This window comes from Natrix helvetica, assembly GCF_964273705.1.
Source record: "Natrix helvetica genome assembly, chromosome: 1".
NCBI lineage: Eukaryota > Metazoa > Chordata > Lepidosauria > Squamata > Natricidae > Natrix > Natrix helvetica.
Genome location: NC_138548.1, coordinates 183,259,333 through 183,279,904, shown reverse-complemented (window position 1 = coordinate 183,279,904; position 20,572 = coordinate 183,259,333). Strand labels below are relative to the sequence as shown.

Sequence of the window (20,572 nt, the reverse complement as noted above, 5' to 3'; positions counted from 1 at the left end):
CTTCTCTTCTGCACTGCACAACAGTGCAACCTCACCCCACCCTACACAAATTTTAAAGCTGAGGGTTTGCCTTCATGTGTATGTGCTCCTTCACACTCCCTTCTCATCACATCACCATTTACACACACAAACACATCACTTTTACATAATACATGTTATGCTGTGTGTATGCTTGTTTTCAGTTACAAAATTTTAATCTAACATTTTTTGCCTACTTTCATCTGATTTTCATTATTTAAAAATTTCTTCTGCTCCACATACCCTACTACTGGTAGCTAACTTATCTCAGGTGTTCCTTTAGCTGATGTTCAGTGTGTTCCTTCACATTTTGCAATATCTACTGGATAAGTAGCCTGTTCTTTCAAGTATATTGCCACACTCTCTCAGCGTTTTAGAGGTCAGTTTCATTTGAAGTATGTCAGCAGATAAGATTTCTTGGGAACGTTTTTCTGCCCATCCACTTCCTTCCAGCAAAGATTTCTGGCCCATTTTGCCAGCATTCTGTGTCTTTTCTCCTCAAACCGTTTTCCTTTAAGGGGGTTCTCACCAGATTTTTAAAAATGTCAAAAATTAGTGGCCCTGGTCTACAGAGCTATGAGTACAATGAGAAAATGAATTAATGCTGTGAATGCTGCTTATCTCAGGAGGAGGTTGGACTAGATCTATGAAGTTCCTTCTTTGAAATGGCAGTAGCTTAATGGACTGGCAATATAGCTTCATGCATGGACAGGTTGACACTCAGGTTTTTCTGAGTGCAATAATGTGGTATATCTTAATGAAGTAGGCAGAGTGGAGTGGGTCTCAGAAACCAAACTGAATTTCCATTTTTTTACAACAAAAATGTAATCTCAATTTCCAATTCTAAGCTTCCTTCATTTCACTAGTTTAAAAGGCAGAAAAGTTGTTGTTGTTGTTTTAAACTGCTAAATAATTGTAAATCACAAACCCTTTTAGTGATTGATTGCAAGTCTACCCAACCTGCATTGAAATGTGAGAAACATAGGGATGGAGCCCATCTGTTTCACTAACTGAAGCAGCAAAGCACAGTTTGTTCCAATTGATTTTCCTCCAGCACCTCCTAAAAGTTGGAGAGCCCATTAGAAAAGAAAATGGCACAGGAGATGGTGGGCGAGGGGGGGGGATGTGACTGGCTTCCTCTTCTTCCTTGAACCATGGCTTCTATTGGATGTCCTTAACTTCATTCATGGAAAGGTACCTCTAAATTTGCCTCTTTTGAATGAAGAAGATGGCATATAGGATGTAGCATATGAAAGTGTATGGATCCTGAAACATCTTAAAATGTAGTAGGGCAAAGAGGGGATGTCTGAACTTTGAGTCTCCTTTCTTTTCTCCTGCTGGAGTAGCAGAGAATTTCTCCTAATGCAAAGATAGCATTGGACACAAGTTAGCATAACTACAACATGCCAGAAGCAACAACTGCCTCTGTTCTTAAAAGTGTACTAACAGTTGGGTTTTCTCATGTTATCAAGAAATAGAGCTCTCCTATATGCATTTGTATCAAGAATGTTTTTTCTCCTATCCCAATTATTTTAGTCCAAATTAGCTGATTTCTTTCTCTATAATATAAGAACATGGTCAAATGTGTTGTGCTTCAGATCCAAAGCCAACAATTTTGTCTTTGGATCTGGGGTGCACCACATTCCCAAGTTAAAGGCAAGTATTAAAATTTTAAAAATGTGCTTGAAGTCCTAAATAATAATAGGAGGAAATATGTAACTAAGAGATAGTTGGACACTCTAAATGTAGAATTGTATTGCCTGGAGTTTTAGAAAATATATTAACATAGGGGTAGGAGTAGGGAATGTTCTACTAATTCCATGGGAAGGCTTTTTTCTCTGAATAGCTGTCACTCATCATCTGTTTTGGAATCTCTTTCTCAGGGCAAAATTACATATTCAGTTTTAGATCAAGTCTGAAAACACACTGTTAAACAAATGTGAGGTAACAAGGAAGACTAGAGCATATACCCTTCCCCATCCATTCCTTTCCAGCTTTTAATTTTCCATTTTTTACGTAATGGAATTTCCAGTTTTAGATTTTGGTCCTTAATTTTATATACAGGAACTTGTTATTTTTAATCATTTACCTTTGATTAAAAATTAATATCTTTTAACATCCCAGAAAAAAGAATGCTAACCTACAACACCACTATTTGAATATCAATATGTCCAAAATGTCTTTAGTAAATTGTTTTTAAAAAGTAGAACATCTAAAGATTAAGAAAAAAAGTTAATGTGATTTTTATTGTTCAAAACAGCTAATATATGCAGGATATTATTTAAAATAAGTAATTACAAATATATCAATACAACAACAATAAATTATATACCACATCTGAACTTCGTATCTAAGTTTAGCAACATTGGAGTTATTTAAGATTGATAGAAAATAAATACTGAAATTACAATTTGTATTTGTAAGTCTGTTTTATAGCACCAAGTGCTATAAAACCAACCATTTAAAGCTGGAATTTATGCCAAGAAACCAATTCATCAATTCAGAGTCAGCTTTTCCGCCATTCATAAAATGTTAGATATTTTGCAATCTGCACTTTAGCTAATTATTTTCTAGGTTGTTATGAGTTTCTGAAAATAATACAGTGGCACATGCACACACGAAATGTTAAAGGCAGAAGCCAAGCCCAATGCATAGCGCTTACCTTTTAACTTCTCCTGTGGGCAATATGTGACAAAACACTGTACAGCAGCATCACTTTGCTTAGGAGTGCTTGTGAAATTAATATTCCCTTCAACCTCTGCTTTTGGAAATAATATATCAGGTTCCTTGGATTCCTAGAACAAAATAAAATCATATTTATTACCATAATATAACACTTGAAATGTTTTACAACAACCTTCCAGAAGTTGTTGACCCATAACTCTAAGATACTCTTATCACTATGTTGGCTGGAGCTTCTGGTGAGCTACAAATCCCTAGTGTAAGATGTAAAATAATGCATCTGGTAGTTGACAGTGATTCACCAAGGTATGTAATATAATAAATCTGCCAGTCTTTAAGGTAATAATGCAACACTTTGTCAATTTCTTAGAAACCACCCAATCTATGCATTGTTTCCAAAACGTTTATTGTACGTTGGGAACACTCAGACTTGAATATGAACAGACCTACATTTAAAACAGTCTTCTTCCTCAAGGAAAAAAACAGTCCACTTGCCTTTTGAAAAAGCACCTTTGAGATGTTTAAAATAGTTATTAATAATTTTTAAAGGAAATTGCAACTGGAACTAATTCCTGTGATTTGATCCACTAAGATTGGAATGTGCTTGTGCTGAACAGCCATACCTCATGCAGATGATGCTAAGGGCTGTCTGAGACCTGGCCAATAGCATTATGTCCCTAGAATGGGTGGAGCCCAGAATTTTGGCTTGTGGGGGGAGATGTTGGATAGTTAAAGTGCCTTTTCCAAATTGATAGAAATGGACCAATGCATGGGAAGGACTTTAAAGAAGAGATTAAGGCAGGGGTGTCGAACCCAGTCGCATCGTGGGTGTTCTACCCTTCAGTTGATTGGGGGAAGAACTGGTTGGCAAATAGCACTAAGAAACACTCCTGCCTGCATTCCAGCCTTAAGTTCTCCATTAAATTTGTAAGTTCTGAGTGAAGCATGAGGACAAAGTACTTTTTATTATCATCATGCCCTTGGAGTTGGACTCAGCAGCTACACTAGCTGCTTCAGGTACTCACTTGCTTCTCCTGGCTATGTCTCTTGTGATCGCTGCAGCCTGTTGAAGTGTGTAAATTGCAAGAAGCACTAAGACGATGAACTAATCAGCAAAGCTTAAGGAAATTGGCAGCATCTGTCAGTATTCAAGGTAGCTATCTCCATGTAACTGAGTAGTGTCATTGTGAGATATAAAGTGGCACCCAAGAGATCACCACTAGATGAAACAGCATTAAATTTCTTCCACAAATATCCCTCATTTTTCGAAATGAGACCTGGGCAAGGAATATGGGCTTTGCCTTCTGACTATTTGTTCTTTTTTTCTGAGAATTATTGCTATTCTTGGTGAATATATTTGTGTATTCATTTAGTCTGCCATCATTTGTTTCAGTGTGCTCTAACACTTAATTGACTATCAGCTGCCTCTAATGGCAAATCTGATTGGCAAGTTAACACCAGTCATAGCTATTATGATAAGTAATTTTAAAAAGGGACACAAAAGGGAATAAAGGAGCAGCATCCATGAGAAACAATGGCAGAAAACATTCAAATAGTTCTTTTGAGAGGGGGTTATTTTTATTGGAGGAGGGCTAAAAAAAAGAAAACTACTGAATATTTAGCAAAGTCCCATATTATATCATGAGAGGCAAAATACATGTAATGCATCTTCTGACCACAACTGGCTTCCCATTATTACTCCATCTGTGAAGGCAGCTTGTAGTCTTGTCAAGACAAGAAAAACTGTGCCAATGGTAATTTTTTGACAGCCAGCTGGTTCCCTTCTCTCAGTGGCTGCCACATATGTGCTGTAATGAATGCACACCAGAATGGCTTTGGAAACAAATGGCATACCCCTAAATCACATGCCAATGTATCTGCCTTTATAAAGTTTTTATTTTTCACATCAATAACCATTCCAAATTTCTTCTGACATTTCCGTTGTAAAAAATAAACAATTTACTAAATGGAATTAAAATATTAATTTAAAATACAGATTAACTGTTCTTAATTTTCACAGAATAGCTATAAAAATCCTATTTTCACAACAATTCAAAGCACATTTCCTTCTTTTAAAACTATTTGCAAAGCATTGACACATTGGCCTTTGTTTTGCAGAATTGTAATCACAGGACTTGTTTCTAGCATTCAGGATACAATTGGTTGGTTAAAACCATCATTAAAATTAGGCTAGAATCTAGGACCCTCGGAAATTAATTAGGTACATTACTATAGTCATCTCCTAACTTAGGGTTCTTCAATATTCTTCAAGTTGTGGAACCAGCTATGTGCCTTGGAATGTAAAGTTCACATATTCACCTCTCTTTTGGGCTATCTAATGTCAAGGAAGATTAAGACCTCAAGGGGAAAAAAGTTAAAAATAAAGTTTAGTCTGAAGAGGTGTTGGGTTTTTTTTGGCTATCCCAACAGTGCATTTTGAAAAAGTTTCGCACAAAGCATAAAAACAAACCAAGGTAAGAGTCCTGGTTCACATTTAAAATAAGACTTATAAACCATTCACTATCAAGAATCTGTTCATATAAAAAGCAATAAGAAGTCAGAAAATAATCTGGATGCCACATTTTGTGCATACCTGTCTATTCTTGAATCTTCCTCACAATATCAATATATGTCTAAGGTGTGGGGAAAAGAAGAAAATCCCATTTTTCCTTTACATCTTTCTAAATTGGTAGTTTTAAAGATTTTTTTAATCACAAAGACTCATTTTCCTTCTCTCCCTATAAGTTGAGAAGGCCAGTGTCATAAGGATCTCCTGAGTTCATTGGAATTGATGTAATGGACAGCACACAATATCTTCCTGTGGTTTTTTCTTTCTTTTTATTACCATGATAATGCAAATTAGTACTTTCATTTGTGGGCATGTAAAGCAATGTAGACAGTATTTCATTTCCACAGTTTTACAGCAGCTAAACAAATCAGTTTCTTTCCCCCTTCTTTCCTACCTCCCTCAGGCAATTCTGATAAGTGATGGTAATAGCGAAGTAGCAATAAAAGAACAAAACAAAAGCCTGAATTATGTGTGCCTGTCCAAGCATTTCAAAGTTAAACATCTCTCTACAGGTTATACATGCAGCCTTCAGTGGTAGCAAATGTGTGCCTTGCTGCATCTAGATTGCCTTCTGTAGTAGATTAATTCTCTACTGAGAATTAAACAGGTTAAGTTATGCTGGTCAGCAATTTCTCTGGTATGGCATAGTCCTCTTCTCTTTTTCTGGAAGAAATGTACCAGCATGCAGCTTTGGGGGTCTTGGGCACCTTCAGATGATTCAGTAGTGTTCAAAATGAGCAACATTGCCTAAACCACTTCAGGATGGTCAGCCAAACACCTACTTTAACCACATCTATTATATGACAGCAAAAGAAATGATCAGCAAATCTTTTTCAGGACTTTGGAGAGCAGTCTGCCACAAGATATCGATGCCACATCCAGGACATTGTAATAACAATCCAGAAGATCAGTAAAGTACCTGCAGGGCTCACAACTCTCTCCTCTCCTATTCAACATCTACATGAAGCCAGAAGAAGGAGCCAACATCGCGATGATACAACATGCGGTCTTGACACTCCGAGATCGCCGTTGACACTTTTGCCACTGGACGGTCCATTTGGACCTAAACCATCCCATAGAAATGGTGATCAAGAAGACAAAGTCTTGCTGGTCTCAGGGACACCGCAAAGTCCCTTCCCCAAGGGAAGCTCTTCAAGCCAGCGGTAAACAGGCAACCCCAGGCTGATGAAGTCGGGATGGCTTCGGAAGGAAGGAAGTGAAAAGAGAAAGGGAGTCCATCTGGTGAGGTATTTTTTCTTTTCTGTTTTGGGAAAGACTGCCCAAAGAAACTTTTTTAAAAAAGCCAAATCAGATCCCTAAGCAAAAGAATTGAGCGGCAGAATTAACTTATACTGGATTGCTTTGGAAATATTTTTTTTTCTTTATAACTATACTTTGTGGATTGAAGTGCTCGCAACGTTTTTTGTTTCTCCTCTTAAAATGAACGGATTAATTTTTCTTCTTCTGCTTTTTGTTACTTTATTTTTTGACTTTTGGACTAAAACCTTCCTTTTTATTTTAACAATTCTTCCTATTCTTTGTTATTAAATTTCATTACAGAACTTTGTTTCCTATGAGCCAAAGATAAATATTAGAAAGTGAAAAGTAGCAACACTGCCACTCGGAGGTCAGAGGCTGGAGTTTTTGAAACAACGTATCTCTTCTTTTTCCTCTTTGATCTTACTGACTTTGTAGCTGAAGGATCTGCAATTTGTTTACAGAAACTGATAAAGAGCCAAGGGCACAAAGTGTTTTTGCAGGTGCTTTTGAGAACTATTTTGGCAGGGGAGAGAAAGGGGGGGAAATCCTGAACCCTTCTCTTTTGAAGAGCACAAAAGAACTTGTGTTTAAGTCAACCTAAAATTCAAAAAATAAAAGAGGCCTGAAAGGCTAGAGTGGCAGTGGCTACTAGTTTTTTTTTTCTTTTCCTTCTTCTTTTTTGGAAACATGGATCAATATTCAGATGAGGAAACCTTAAAATTCCAAAATATCCTGGCTGGAATTCAAAACCTATTGGAAGGATATGGGAGAATTGAGAAGAAGTTGGAAAAACTAGTGTTCCTCACAGCAAAGGATGAAGGGGTTGGAGCCCCAAAAATTAAAGGGGAGAATGAAGACATAGAAGATAAAGACAAGACAACAGATGAATTTATTAATGGAGCAAATGTGGGTGAAAGTGGAACGAAAGGAATATGGAAGAGGGAATTCGACGAACTGGAGTTCTACCACGGGTTCCAAGATACAGAAGAAGAAAAAAGGATAATGATGATGGATTTAAGAAGAGAAATTTTTTTAGAAGCACGATTGACAACCAAAGACAAGCTAACTTTAATAACAACTGGAGGGCAACGAGTTTACCCGAGAGATCCTTCAAGCAAAAAAGTGTGGAGAGAAGTCTATAAAAACCTTATAAAGGAGATAAAAAGAAAACTGACACCACAATTGGCAAGAGAGATAAGACTGTTTCGTTACTTGAAAGATACAGATTTACAATGAAAGTTGATAATAAAAATTAGTTAATTTTGATTGAACAATAAGTAGGAATTTAGCAATTCTTAGATTGTTTTAGATTGTTATTAAATATTTATTTATCAACAAATAATTAACTATAATAATAATAATGAAATGATAATGGATACAACTTAATTATACACACACACACGTGTGTGTGTGTGTGTGTGTGTACTGGCAAACTAGTAAAAGAAATTTGGATATAAATTGCACCTGTTTAACAAACTTTTATTTAGGTTTTGTCATAAAGTGTAATGTTTTTTGGGTTTGACGAGAGGAGGTGGGATATAAATAGTAAATGATTTTTAGCGAATTATAATAACAACAAGGAAAGGTCAATGGCTACTGTTTAATAATATATACATGCTCTGGTATTGGTAAAAGCAACTTGGATACAAACTCTAAACAGTGAGTGGGGGGGAAGAAGGGGAAAAAGTGTTTAGAAATTTTATTAATTGACTTTTACTTAGAATATGTCATAAAAGTGTAATGTTATTGGAGGATTTTTGAAATAGCTAATGAACGCCATTATGTGGTTGTGTCTTTAAGTATGAATAATTTGAGGTAAAAGCACATTCAAATAATTGTAGTCAAATGAGAATTGTGGTACATTGATAGTAAGATATACAAAGATTTTTGATTTAAAGTGTATAATCTAATATGAACTATAAGTAATGACTGTGGAAGAAATGCACGGAAGTTATTTGTAACCAATCGACACACTTTCTACAAGATGTAATGAAGGATGATTCTTTTTGTGTGTGTGTTTTTGTTTAATTAAAATAAAAAAAACAAAAAAAAACATCTACATGAAGCCATTAGGTGAGTTCATCTGTCACCATGGACTAAGATATCACCAATATGCCAATGATATTCAGCTGTATGTCTCAGCTTGTGCTGAGTTAAGCAATGCTGTGACCTTCCTCTCACAGTGCTTGGAGGCTGTTAGGGGCTGGATGGGGAGCAAAAGATTAAAACTGAACCCAGGCAAGACCGAGTGGCTCTCGGCTTGGGGTTCTTCGGTCCAGTCAGAATTGCCACCTTTGGTTTTGCATTGTATGGCACTGCCCCAAACAGACCCAGTGTGTAATCTGGGGTTCACCTGGACTCGCTCCCCCTGCTCTTTGAGCAGGTAGCAGTTGTGTCCAAGAGGGTCTTTGCACAACTGTTGGTTGTATGGCAGTTATGCCCTTTTCTGGACCAACAATCCCTACTCATATTCACTCATGGCCTAGCCACCTCCCGACTTGACTATTGCAATGCGCTCTACATGGGGCTGCCCTTGAAAAGCATCCGGAAGCTCCAGTTGGTGCAAAATGCAGTAAACCCACAAGGTTTTGTGCAGAATTCAGTGGGCACATGTGTCACCTCTCCTGAGGGAGCTGAATTGGTTGCCAATTTGCTTCCAGGTGAAATCCAAGGTACTGGTTGTCACCTTTAAAACCCTTCGTGGCTTGGGACCAGGTTATCTGAGGTACCATCTCTTGCTGTTCAGATCCACCCAACCCATTAGAGCGGGGAGGCAAGGAACATTGTGGGCCCTGTCCCCTAAGGAGATACATCTGGCAGAAACCAGAAGTAGGGCATTTTCTGTGATGGCTCCCTCCCTCTGGAATATTATCCGTCCGGAAATTAGATTGGCTTTCACTCTGAGACTCTTTCAGAAGGCCCTAAAGACATGGTTCTGCCAACAGGCCTGGGGAACCCAGAACCAGATGGGGCCCGTTAAATGGCTGACATGAGTGAGTGTTGTCACTGAAGTGGGGTATGGGATTTTATTATCATTGTTGTTGTTGTTGTTGTTGTTGTTGTTGTTGTTGTTGTTATACTTTATTCATTAAACATGAAACTCAGCCAACTGAACATTCAAAAATGCATTACAAATACCAGTGACTGGTGCTAATGGTTGATACGGTTTGCTGCCAGCGTCCTAGGAATCAACCAAGTCGCTTCTTAAAATATACGATGTTCCGAGTAGCACAGTTTTTTGCAGTTCCGCTGGTGTTATTGCAGAAAGCTGCAATTTGTTGATGTATCTTGTAAAATTCTTGGACATGGTGCCAAGTGCCCCGATGACAATGGGTATCACTGTTACATGCTTCATCCATAGCAGTGTAGTTTCGATGGCCAGATTGCGATATTTCATTATTTTTTCTAGTTCTTTTTCTTCGACTCTGGCATCTCCTGGAACAGCGATATCAATAAACTGTTCACTTCGGCCCTCTACAACCGTGATATCTGGCATGTTGTGCTCCAAATGACAATCCGTTTGTATTTGAAAGTCCCACAAGATCTCCACCTTCACATTTTCAATAACTTTTTCCACTTTATGTTCCCATGACTTTCTGGATACAGGTAAATCATATTTTTTATATAATGACCAGTGGATTAATTTAGCAACTCGGTCATGTCTAGCTTTGTAATCAGTTTGTGCAATTTTGCTGCATTCACATATTTAACGTGAAACAGTTTCGACTTTGTTATTGCAAAGTCGGCACTTTGGGTTGCCAGTGTCCATTGTCTACATTATGAACAAGTCCCTAGTAAGATGGGCTATCTAGCCATCGCTAAGTGTTACTATTTAAGACTCCCTGTCTCTTAAGAAAAGTATTAAAAAGGTGGTAAATATCCCCAGAAAGTCTGAACCTCATTGTAGATCTAGAATCCTAGAAGTACTATTCAATTGCCAGCTTCAGTGTGTGTGTGGGGGGGGTGCGCGCGCGCGCGCGTGTGTGTGTCCGTGTCCACCGGCTGCTATTCTTGAGGTTCCTGCCATGCTGAAAGAATGTAGAAATCTGATTCCTTCTTTTGTCCTGCAACATATCTGCTATTCAGAAGATCTCCAGAAATGGTTTTGTTGTTCATTTTTAGGGTTTTGTTCTTAACAATAGTTATAATTGATATTAATTTTTTACTTCTTTTTTAACAATATTTATTTTTCAGATAGGAATTCTGTTGTTTAGGTATGTTGCTATCTTTTCTTTAATCATATAAACACCCAAAGCATTAAATTTAAATAATCTGCTAAAATGCTCATTCAGATAAGTTCATTGTAAACACTAGTCATACACTAGCAATTGAATTGCCTCTGCCTCAATTTAATCCTATTACCTTTGACCAACACTCATAAAGTTCCTCTGTACATTATTATTTTCTTTCATCATACTTTAAATATCTAACTCTATTCACTGGATTCTTTATTTATCAAGTTTAATTTTATTGTAAACTATACGTCTCAAGTATTTAATATATTTCATTTACTTATTTTAAACTAAGTATGTAATACTTATAATCTATATAATATATAACAATTTATAATACAAGGGAGATGTGTGGCTAAGAAGTATGAAAAACAAACAAATAAATATTGAATGATCCCTTTATCAAATAGGTGTACAAACACTCTGTTCATGTTCCACCAATTTTCCTCTTAAAACCTCCTTCCCTTGTGTTATGTTTCCTAACCCATTTCTCCCGTAGTTTGTTGTAAATAAAGTTATCTTCCTTTAAATATTCTAGTATTTCCAAATCTCACTCCAAAACATCATGAATAACTCATTTTTATCTCTTGCATTTTGCTCTTAAAGTCTTTTTTCTTTTTATTCTTAAGTGATGTATTGAATTATTTGCTTTTCCTTCTATTATACTTTTCAGGTTGCCAATATTGTTTTTCCCATCCTTCTTTATATTTTGACATATTTTTGAGAGTTTCAGTAATCAGAGACTTTAAAACATCTGTATAATACTATCTGTATATAAGGCATATAAAGATAATATATGCCAATAAAAATATAGTCTTGCAGTGGAAACAGTTTGTCAAACTAATTTTCAACTAAATCCTAATTTTCTCATTTTTCCCTCTTTAACCAACCCTTGTGAGAGCTTGACCTAGCATTGTAATGTTCCTGATTGAGACTAGCAGGAGTGGGGATATTCCTCAGCACTTTACTGAAAGTATTATTGTAGGAAATCATATAGAAGCTATTTAACTAGACTATTAAAGTTTCTATTAAGTAATAAGGCATTTTTACCCAGTACAGTATTTCTTCTCAACTTTCAAAAAAAAAAAAACCATTAGTTTACTATATGTCCTTTACACTACAATTTGTAATTCTTTTCTGAGGTTAAAAATATATGACACAGTAAGCTTGAAGCAAATGCAGGTGGCTCATGTAGCTCAGGTACTTTTAAATTAACAGCAATTGGATGAAAACCTGCTTTTCTAGGTCTTTGATAAACAACCAAATCAATAGCTCAACAACTGATCAGTGCACCGCCTAATTAGGGTCCTCAGTTAGTGAAACAGAACAGTCATGTAAAGATGCCATTAGTGTCCCAGCCAATAAAAAAATAATGGATTTTTAAACAGGCAACAGAAAGAACAGGTCGTGGCTCTTTTTGCTATACTTTTTAGCTCTAAATGGAATTACAATTGAACTGCAAGCATATTTTATTTTTTAAAAAGTAGTGTTTAAAACAAGTTAGACTCAATAATTCTCATTAGGCATTTTTCACAAGGTATGTGGAAAAGGTATATTGCATTTTCATATTTCTGTTTTCATAAGAGAAGCCATGATACATATATGCACATTGATTCAGTTAAGACTGAGGAAGTTGCAAGAATTGAAGATCAGAGCTCAACCATTAGCAATAGCTTACCAAAAAAAAAAATACATATTCTTCTTTGCAATTTGGGAACAATGTTTGGTTTTTCAAGGACAGCATGAAAAATAATTTGATAATTCCTATTAGTGCTTAATGGAAAATAAGATTTAAGAGAAACTATTACTTATCATTTATATTTTAACACAAGGGTTTATGGCATATTAACACAAGCCTGAGCAGGGAGTTGGACTAGAAGACATCCAAGATCCCTTCCAACACTGTTATTCTATTCTATTCCATTTTTATTCTATTCTATTGTCATCTGGGTTTGCTGGCTGAGTAGTAAAAAGAGGAGGAGAAAGATTTATGGGCCTAGTGATGTGTTGGTCAAAATAATTTTCACAAAGCCCTTCATCACTAACAAAATAAACGTTGGACAATTTAATTCTATATTTCTATGGAAAACCTTTATGTCAGCTGATAATTTTGTTCAAATATTTGGAAGGCAGTAGGGTCTTAATTGGGACGGTTTAGAAATGGCAGAAACAAAAGGTAACTTAGCAAAGTCTGCTGAAAAAGGTAAAACTTGCATTTTGTGCTGCATTTCTCGATAATAGTAAGAAAACTGGCAATGCATGAGAATATGTGCACTTTGGACAACCTATGAATCTTCACAAAGGAAGAAAGAAAAAATAAACATTAAATAAAAAATGTAAAATAGAATAGAATACTTTTTTTGGCCAAGTGTGATTGGCCAAAGGAATTGGCCAAGGAATTTGTCTTATGGTTTCTTTATTCATATCGGAGATAAATCTTTTCCTATTTAGTAGTTCTCAAAAACATAATGGTTTAGCATTATGTGTCAACAATCAAGGTTGATAGATGTCACTATTAATTACAGCAATCTCAGTTCAATGTTTCATATAATGAACTTAGAGCCACGGTGGCGCAGTAGTTAGAGTGCGGTACTGCTGGCTACTTCTGTTGCTGCCAGCAGTTTGGCAGATCGAATCTTACCAGGCTCGAGGTTGACTCAGCCTTCCAAGGTCAGTAAAATGAGGATCCAGATTGTTGAGGGAAATATGTGGACTCTGTAAACCACTTAGAGGGTGGTTTTGCTAGTGGTAGTGCTATAATAGATACAAAGATAGGTGGATAAAAAAAGTTTCACCTACCATTTCAATTTGCCTTTCTGGCCTCCTGATAATTACCAGTTGTATCATGCCACGAATATTTCCTTCCATAGACATAGAACGCCTCAAAGTCTCCATGGCTTCATGGTTTGATTTTCCAAGCAAAGAGTCACTATTTACTGCAATAAGCTGGTCATTTATTCGTAACCGCCCATCCTGCAAAAAAAAAAAAAAGCCCCATCTTTTAAAAATTTTAAATTATCAGTCAACAATGTGTTAAATGCATTTTTTTTAAATGAAGTATTAAATTTTCCATAAAATTCTATGTACTTCAAAAACACATATCTCCATCCTATTAAAACACCCTATTTATTAGCAGAATTTTCATGATTACTATTGCTATAACCATATTCCAAAATCTATTCTGCATTCTACAACACATAAACATAAAAAGAGCATAGTAAATACCCAAAGGAGCCAATTTCTGAGAACCCAGGATCTCTCAACCTTACGCCCAACTCTGACATCCGGAGTATAACAAAAGTCAGCTCCCCGATAAAATTTATTATATACATTATAATAAATGTTCACATTGGTTGTCATATTTTTATTTCCTTCTTTCCTTACTGATGCACGACCTTTGAACAATATAACAATACAATATTTTCCTCTATAAAAATATTATTTCAATCAACCAATCAATTTTTATTACACACACACCAGCAAATAAAAGCATTAAAACATAATAATAGTAAAAAAATCACTTAAAGCACCTAAATGGAATATTTGTAAGTGTGAATATCTCTCTCTCTCTCTCTCTCTCTCTCTCTCTCTCTCTCTCTCTCTCTCTCTCTCTCTGTGTGTGTGTGTGTTTGTGTGTATGTATGTATCTGAATGTAAAAAGAAAAAAATCATATTTGGGAGGCGTGGCACACTTGTAACAGCCATTAATTATCTGTCAATGACAAGAGTATTAGGTATTTTTAAAATAATTAGTTTAGTCATCCAAGTCCAAAGTTACAGATTTTATTTTTAAGATGCATCGAAGAAAACATGTCACAAAGAGAAGCTTTTTATTATAACCTACCCACAGCACTTGCCCAGTGTATTATTGCTAAGAAACCTAAAAGCAAGATAGAAAAAAAGGTTTAAAAATCTGTAATGTTTTTGAAATAAAGTGTGGTCCAAGTTGTTGGAGCAGGGGTTCTTTTATGAGAAGAAATGTTGAGCACTACTAAAAATTTTGAGAATGTGGGTAAAATTGGAATATTTAAAAGAGCACAATAGAACAGAAATGGTAATAATTACCTGCTAGAGCAAATAATGTATTTGTTTCTAGTTTGTTCACAATTGATTTGAAAGTCATGACGAGTATGTATCTTTCACGTTTTGGTTATGAATGGAATATATGGCTTAGATATTCAAATTATTTTCTTAGCAAATACAATAAAAGTCACCATCCAAGTTTAATCCTGGTCAGAACTAAACTCAGAACTTGTTGTAACTTCACTTCTATATATGCATAAAAGGTGGAAGCATTGCTATGTATTACCATACTTTTTGAATGTAACAATAAAATTATTTGTAGGCATAAACATGTCCTCTTGGAAAATATACCTACTTGTTTTTGTCATGGTAGGACAAGATTGTTTTATGGAGTATTTGGTGGAATCTAACATAAATTATCTGACATCCACTGGCCCAGAATGTTGGATTGGGTATCATTATTACACAGAAAATATACCTAAACAAACTATTTAAACTCTAAATCAATGTATTATGTTGTTGGCAGTGAATTGGATAAAGGCTATTAAACTGAAGTGCAATCCAGACAAATCTCCCTGGTCAGTCTAAAAGTCACCTCGGGGAGTAAAATTTGCAATCATACTTTCTTTAAAGTCTCACATCTGAAGATTCAATGAACTCCTAGATTTGTTATGTATGTGTGTTACTGGAGATGTCAGAATTAAATTCAATGATCTGAGCCTTAATTATGCTCTGTTTGGACTTCAGTAAAACGTTCTGCCTTTGAAATTTGTTTGGAAACTACAGAATCCTGTAGCCAGATTATTGCTGAGGGCCAGGTGGTGTAGAGAAGAGATTATTCTGGTCTATTTCCAGGAACAATTCAAAGTACCAGTCATGATGTATAAACACTGACATCACTTAGGACCAGGCTATTTCCAAGACTGTGCTCTCCTTAAAAGTGTTTTTCTGGACTTTCAATTCTTTAGAAAATGCCTTTTCACAATCCTCCCACAGTCAGAAGCATATTTGTTGGGTCACTATGTGTGCCTATCCCAAGCTTTGAAATTACCTACAAAGAGGACCGGTTAGGAACATCTGCCTTTTGCTTTGTTTGATTGTTTAAATGTTACCTCTTTGTACTGATTTAATTAGAACATTGGTTTTTTAATTATAAATTTGAAAAATCCCACAGTATTCTAGGTTGCCCAGAGTGGAAACTGAGTAAGCACAACAGACATTTGTTTCTGATCAAAAAACCTATCCTGCAATCTTTCCTCCACAAAAAAGAGTGCAGGAACTGGTAACACGTACAATTGCATAAGACTTTAAACACCATATTCCAATTCTTAATGTCATCATATAAAGGGACATCGCTTGTGTGTATTATTTAAAAAGTCCTGCCCTGAAATTGCCATATTTTGTCATCCATATCCTAGGCACTCATTGCCTTAATAAGATAAACATGTGGTAAGTAAAAAGAGGCCAGCACACATTTTTCCATCTTTAGTAGATCCTTTATGTTATTTTTTAAAATAAACTATGCCATCATTTATTCTTACATTTTTAAGAGAATCTGAAATGTTAATTAAGCCATCAGACAGCATTAACCAAACGTGCATATTAATGATGGCATGAGGTATGTACCACCCCAATGCTTCAGTTCTTATTTGCTGGGCAAAAAGCACTTAACTCATAGAATAAAGAGAAATAACATGAAAAAAGACAAAATAATAGGAGTTAATTTTTGAAATTATTTTAGGTTGTGAAAAATTACCTTTATGCGACTACCTATTTAAAATTAGAGGATTATACCTCTAGGTCTGAAATACATAGCAGAAATAGCAATTGATACAGCAATCATTATTTTATTTTTTAAAAAGAGACCATTCTTAGAGACATTGCAACTCTGATTATTCACAATGATGACATAAATTTGAAGAAACCGTATATGGATTAAAAGGGTCTACAGTTCAAAGGGTCTCACAGATGAGGAAGTAGCATTGAAAAACCATTAGCCTGCTTACAATGAATTTGATTCAATCATGCATTCATTAAAAGTTTTCTATAAGCACTTGTCAGAGTTGCTTACATCTCTCATATGTCTTAGCAGTCCATAAAATGTGTATTTTCAATTCTAATTTCCTCGTAAGACATTCAATATATTCATGTTACATTGCTGCCAAGTCTGTCTGTCTATCTATTTTAATAAACAGTCATTGAAGCTGTTATAATAGTAATGTACCAAACCCAGTATCTAAGGAGAAAATGAAAAGTAAGAACAAATAGATTAGAAAATTAAGGAACATTTTATTTTATTTTACTTTATTAATGAGGGAACTAATGATGTCATCTAACAACCATATTAAACTAGGAAACCATGTTTGAAAGAAATACAGTAGATTGACCCAACCATCATGCATCAAAACATTGCCCTCTTGATATAATACAAGATTTATAAATCTTGAAAACTTTTTATATTTCTACTAATCAATCACATTCAACATTCCACAAGATATTTTCAGATACATTCAAATAAGTTATAATGTCAACAATGTATTGACAAACACATTGGGACAGTGGAGCTAAATTAGCTTCGGAAATGATGTTAATTATATTGAACACTTTAGACAGTCACATCTAGAAGTAGCTTATTTCCAATATATTCATTTCACATTATATATGTATAATGAATTTTGATTACCTGTTCTTTTCTAAATTCTACCCCTGAACCCACTTTTACAGAGTATTTCAGTTCAGCATGACAGTGGTAACTAAGAAATTAAATACTGAAAAATTTTCAAAGTGGAAAGTTTGAGAGTTAAAGTGCCACTAGGAAGTGACCTAAAAATGACTCTATCCATCAAAAGGATAGTCCTCAGTACAGTAAGGGACTGCTGAGAATAGGCCTTACCACAGCCAGGTATCTTGTCTCAAAGTTATTTTCCTTCCTACTGAATTTGCAATACAGTCAGCTACATAGCTGGCAAAATTTATCTGTTGTTCTGAGAAACGAATAGCTTCTGCTTGAATATCAAGGCTAGCTCTTCCTTATCTGTGGGAAAACAATGAAAACAGGTATTCTTCTTCCACAGAAACAGTTGATAGTTTGCCAAGGGCACCAGGTGGTTGGAAATTCTGAAGAGGAGAGCTGTCATGGTAGAGGTTCATCTACCCATGGTATCTAGCTTGCATTACCGATTTAACATTGCAATTTACCTTGAGTGGCCTTCACCACTAAAGAATTTGGCACTGTGTGTTATAATAGAAAGTTTTACTCCTCATCATGTAGCTTATATTGGTTTCTTCTTCCATGGGTCATTAATGCTTTTAATAATGCTGGAAACAGGATGAAGGATCCTGGGGTATATGCTTAATAATGTACAAACTGAAAAATTGAGTCAGCTATTGATTTCATCATTTGACAGATTTGTGGCCAAAAGGATTGATTTTCTAGCATGTTATCACTTCTTGCTTGGCCTCCTATTAGTTTCTCTGAATTTAAGAGTTGATCAGACTTAACTATTTCTGCCTTCTGATTATCTCCTTTCTCAGAGGGGAGGCTTCAACAGTTGTTTCTTTCCATCTGTTACATGAGACCTACAGTCTGTTATCCATGATGTCAGGAGTTGATAGACAATTATTTTGCTAGCTTCACTGGAGCCCCCTCCAGGGTAACAATCAATGCAAATTATTCTATTGTAAGGACATCAAGGCCATAGTCTGGATCTCTCAACCTTCTTTGCATGAAAGAAGCATGGGAGAAAGAGAGTATGGGAGAGAGTCTACAGATACGATTCATGTAGATAATAATTTTACTGCAAATAAAAATGAAATCAATGGCAATAACAATAGTACTTAGAGTTATATACCACTTGAGAGATTTACAGCCCTCTCTAAGCTCTAAGTTTACAGTATATTGTCCCCAACAATTTGAAAGATGGACAGTTGAGTCAACTTTGAGCTTGAGAATCGAATTGCTGGCAGTCAGTACAATTAGCCTGCAGTACTACATTCTAATTACTGTACCACTACAGCTCATAAAACAATTGACTGCTCACATCCAATCTACATCCACTTTCCTTCTTACATCTTCTATGGTTTAAATTTATTTGTATGTTCTTCCTCCCCTCCCATGAATTAATAGACTGTTTGGTATGCACATGGTGGTTTAGAAGCTAAGACTTCATTGTAGTATGTAACTACTATCATTGGCCTGGGAACATTAGTTCTCCACTTTATCCTTACTCTCAGGTGAATTAGTTCTTAAGGATGTTGGCTCTGATTCAGAAATGGATCATCAAAAAAATGGTATCAACAATAAAATGGTGCATGTTCCTATTCCCGCCCACATCCCTGGGATATTGGTTCCATGCCACAATAGTCAACGGAAGAAATGACATCAATGGTTTCCTCTATTTAATATTCGTTTTTGATGTAATATGAATGTTCAGTAGTAAAGGGAAGCTAGGCAATTCTTCTCTGTATGTAGTCATTAGGATGCATCTACAAGATCAAATTCTGCTCTATTTATTTCTTAATATTTGGGGTACCCCATAAGGGAGATTCATTTATGTGATTACTGACTCCTTGTATTGCCACATACACTATATTGGCAAAAGTATTCGCTCACCCATCCACATAATCAGACTCAGTTGTGAGCGAATACTTTTGGCAATATAGTGTATATATTTCATCATTTATTTCCTCCTATTTTATTTTGGAACTAGACTGTGTACTCTATTTTATTTTATTTTATTGATAAGGTAACAGGAATGTATCAATTCAATAAACTACTAGTACTATTGCTTAGTAGTAATTCCTCTGATAAATATACTGTACAACAATAACACAATAAAATACCTAGCAAAATATAAAATAGAAACCACAATTGTCCAATTAGCCATCAAAATACAAAAGCTTTAAGATCTAAAGTTCAATTTTATAGACAGTATTCTAAATTGTACTTCTGCTTCTATTGATTCAACAGGAATTGCACATCAATATATTTTTGAACTCCAACAGGCAATTTTGATAATTTAGACTATATATCCAGTGGATTAGGCAGCACTGCTTTATAAAATTGATAGGCAACCAAAAAAATGAGCTGTTTTAATGATATATTGAGAAAGTAATCAATTATCACTTAATCAATCACTTAATCAATCCTAATCCTGCCAGCTTAATGTAATATGAATGTCTGAGCCATATGTAGTATAACAGAATAACAGAGTTGGAAGGGAACTTATAGGTCATTTAGTCCAACCCCAGGCCCAAGCAGGAGACCCTACATCATTTGGCAGTCCAGTCTCTTCTTGAAAGCTTCCAGTGATGAAGCTCCCACAACTTCTGGATGCAAGCTGTTCCATTGGTTGATTATTCTCACTGTCAGAAAAATTCTCCTTATTTCCAGGTTGAGTCTCTCTTTGTCATCCATCCTGGAGGAGGAGGAGCTTCCGGAGGGAATGGCGGCCGATCTGTGAGCTCCGTATGATTGCGGAGGGGCCTCCCTGCTGAGAGGGGTGCTGCCGACCCTCAGTTTTATCCTGAGGGTCGGGATTTGTCGGCGACCACCCCCGGCTCTGTCCTAGCTTGGACTGGTTGGGCAGGGTGATCGGGTGGTCGGCTGGTCGGGCGAGAGGCGCCGAGCGCCGAGCGGAGAAGCGCGTGGAGACATGGAGGCATGGAGACGCGCTGACCGAACAGCTGATGAACAGCCGTATTCTGTGGAATGGAGTCGGGTAGATTAAAAGGAAGCGGCTGGTGGAGGGCGGAGCTGAGCGAAGCAGACCGGAGGGAAGCAGGCCAG

At 36.0% G+C, this 20,572-nt stretch overlaps 1 protein-coding gene across 4 annotated transcripts in view; it reads right to left on the bottom strand.

Annotated features, from left to right (window-relative positions):
- PARD3B (par-3 family cell polarity regulator beta) overlaps positions 1-20,572 on the bottom strand; it is a 532,498-nt gene that overhangs the window by 298,087 nt on the left and 213,839 nt on the right. For all 4 annotated transcript variants that reach the window (XM_081937858.1, XM_081937859.1, XM_081937860.1 and 1 more), the window contains exons 12-13: positions 13,561-13,734; positions 2,681-2,813 (exon numbers count right to left, since the gene is read on the bottom strand). In XM_081937858.1, the coding sequence (XP_081793984.1) occupies positions 2,681-2,813; positions 13,561-13,734 (307 nt within the window). The remainder of the gene's footprint in view (positions 1-2,680; positions 2,814-13,560; positions 13,735-20,572) is intronic.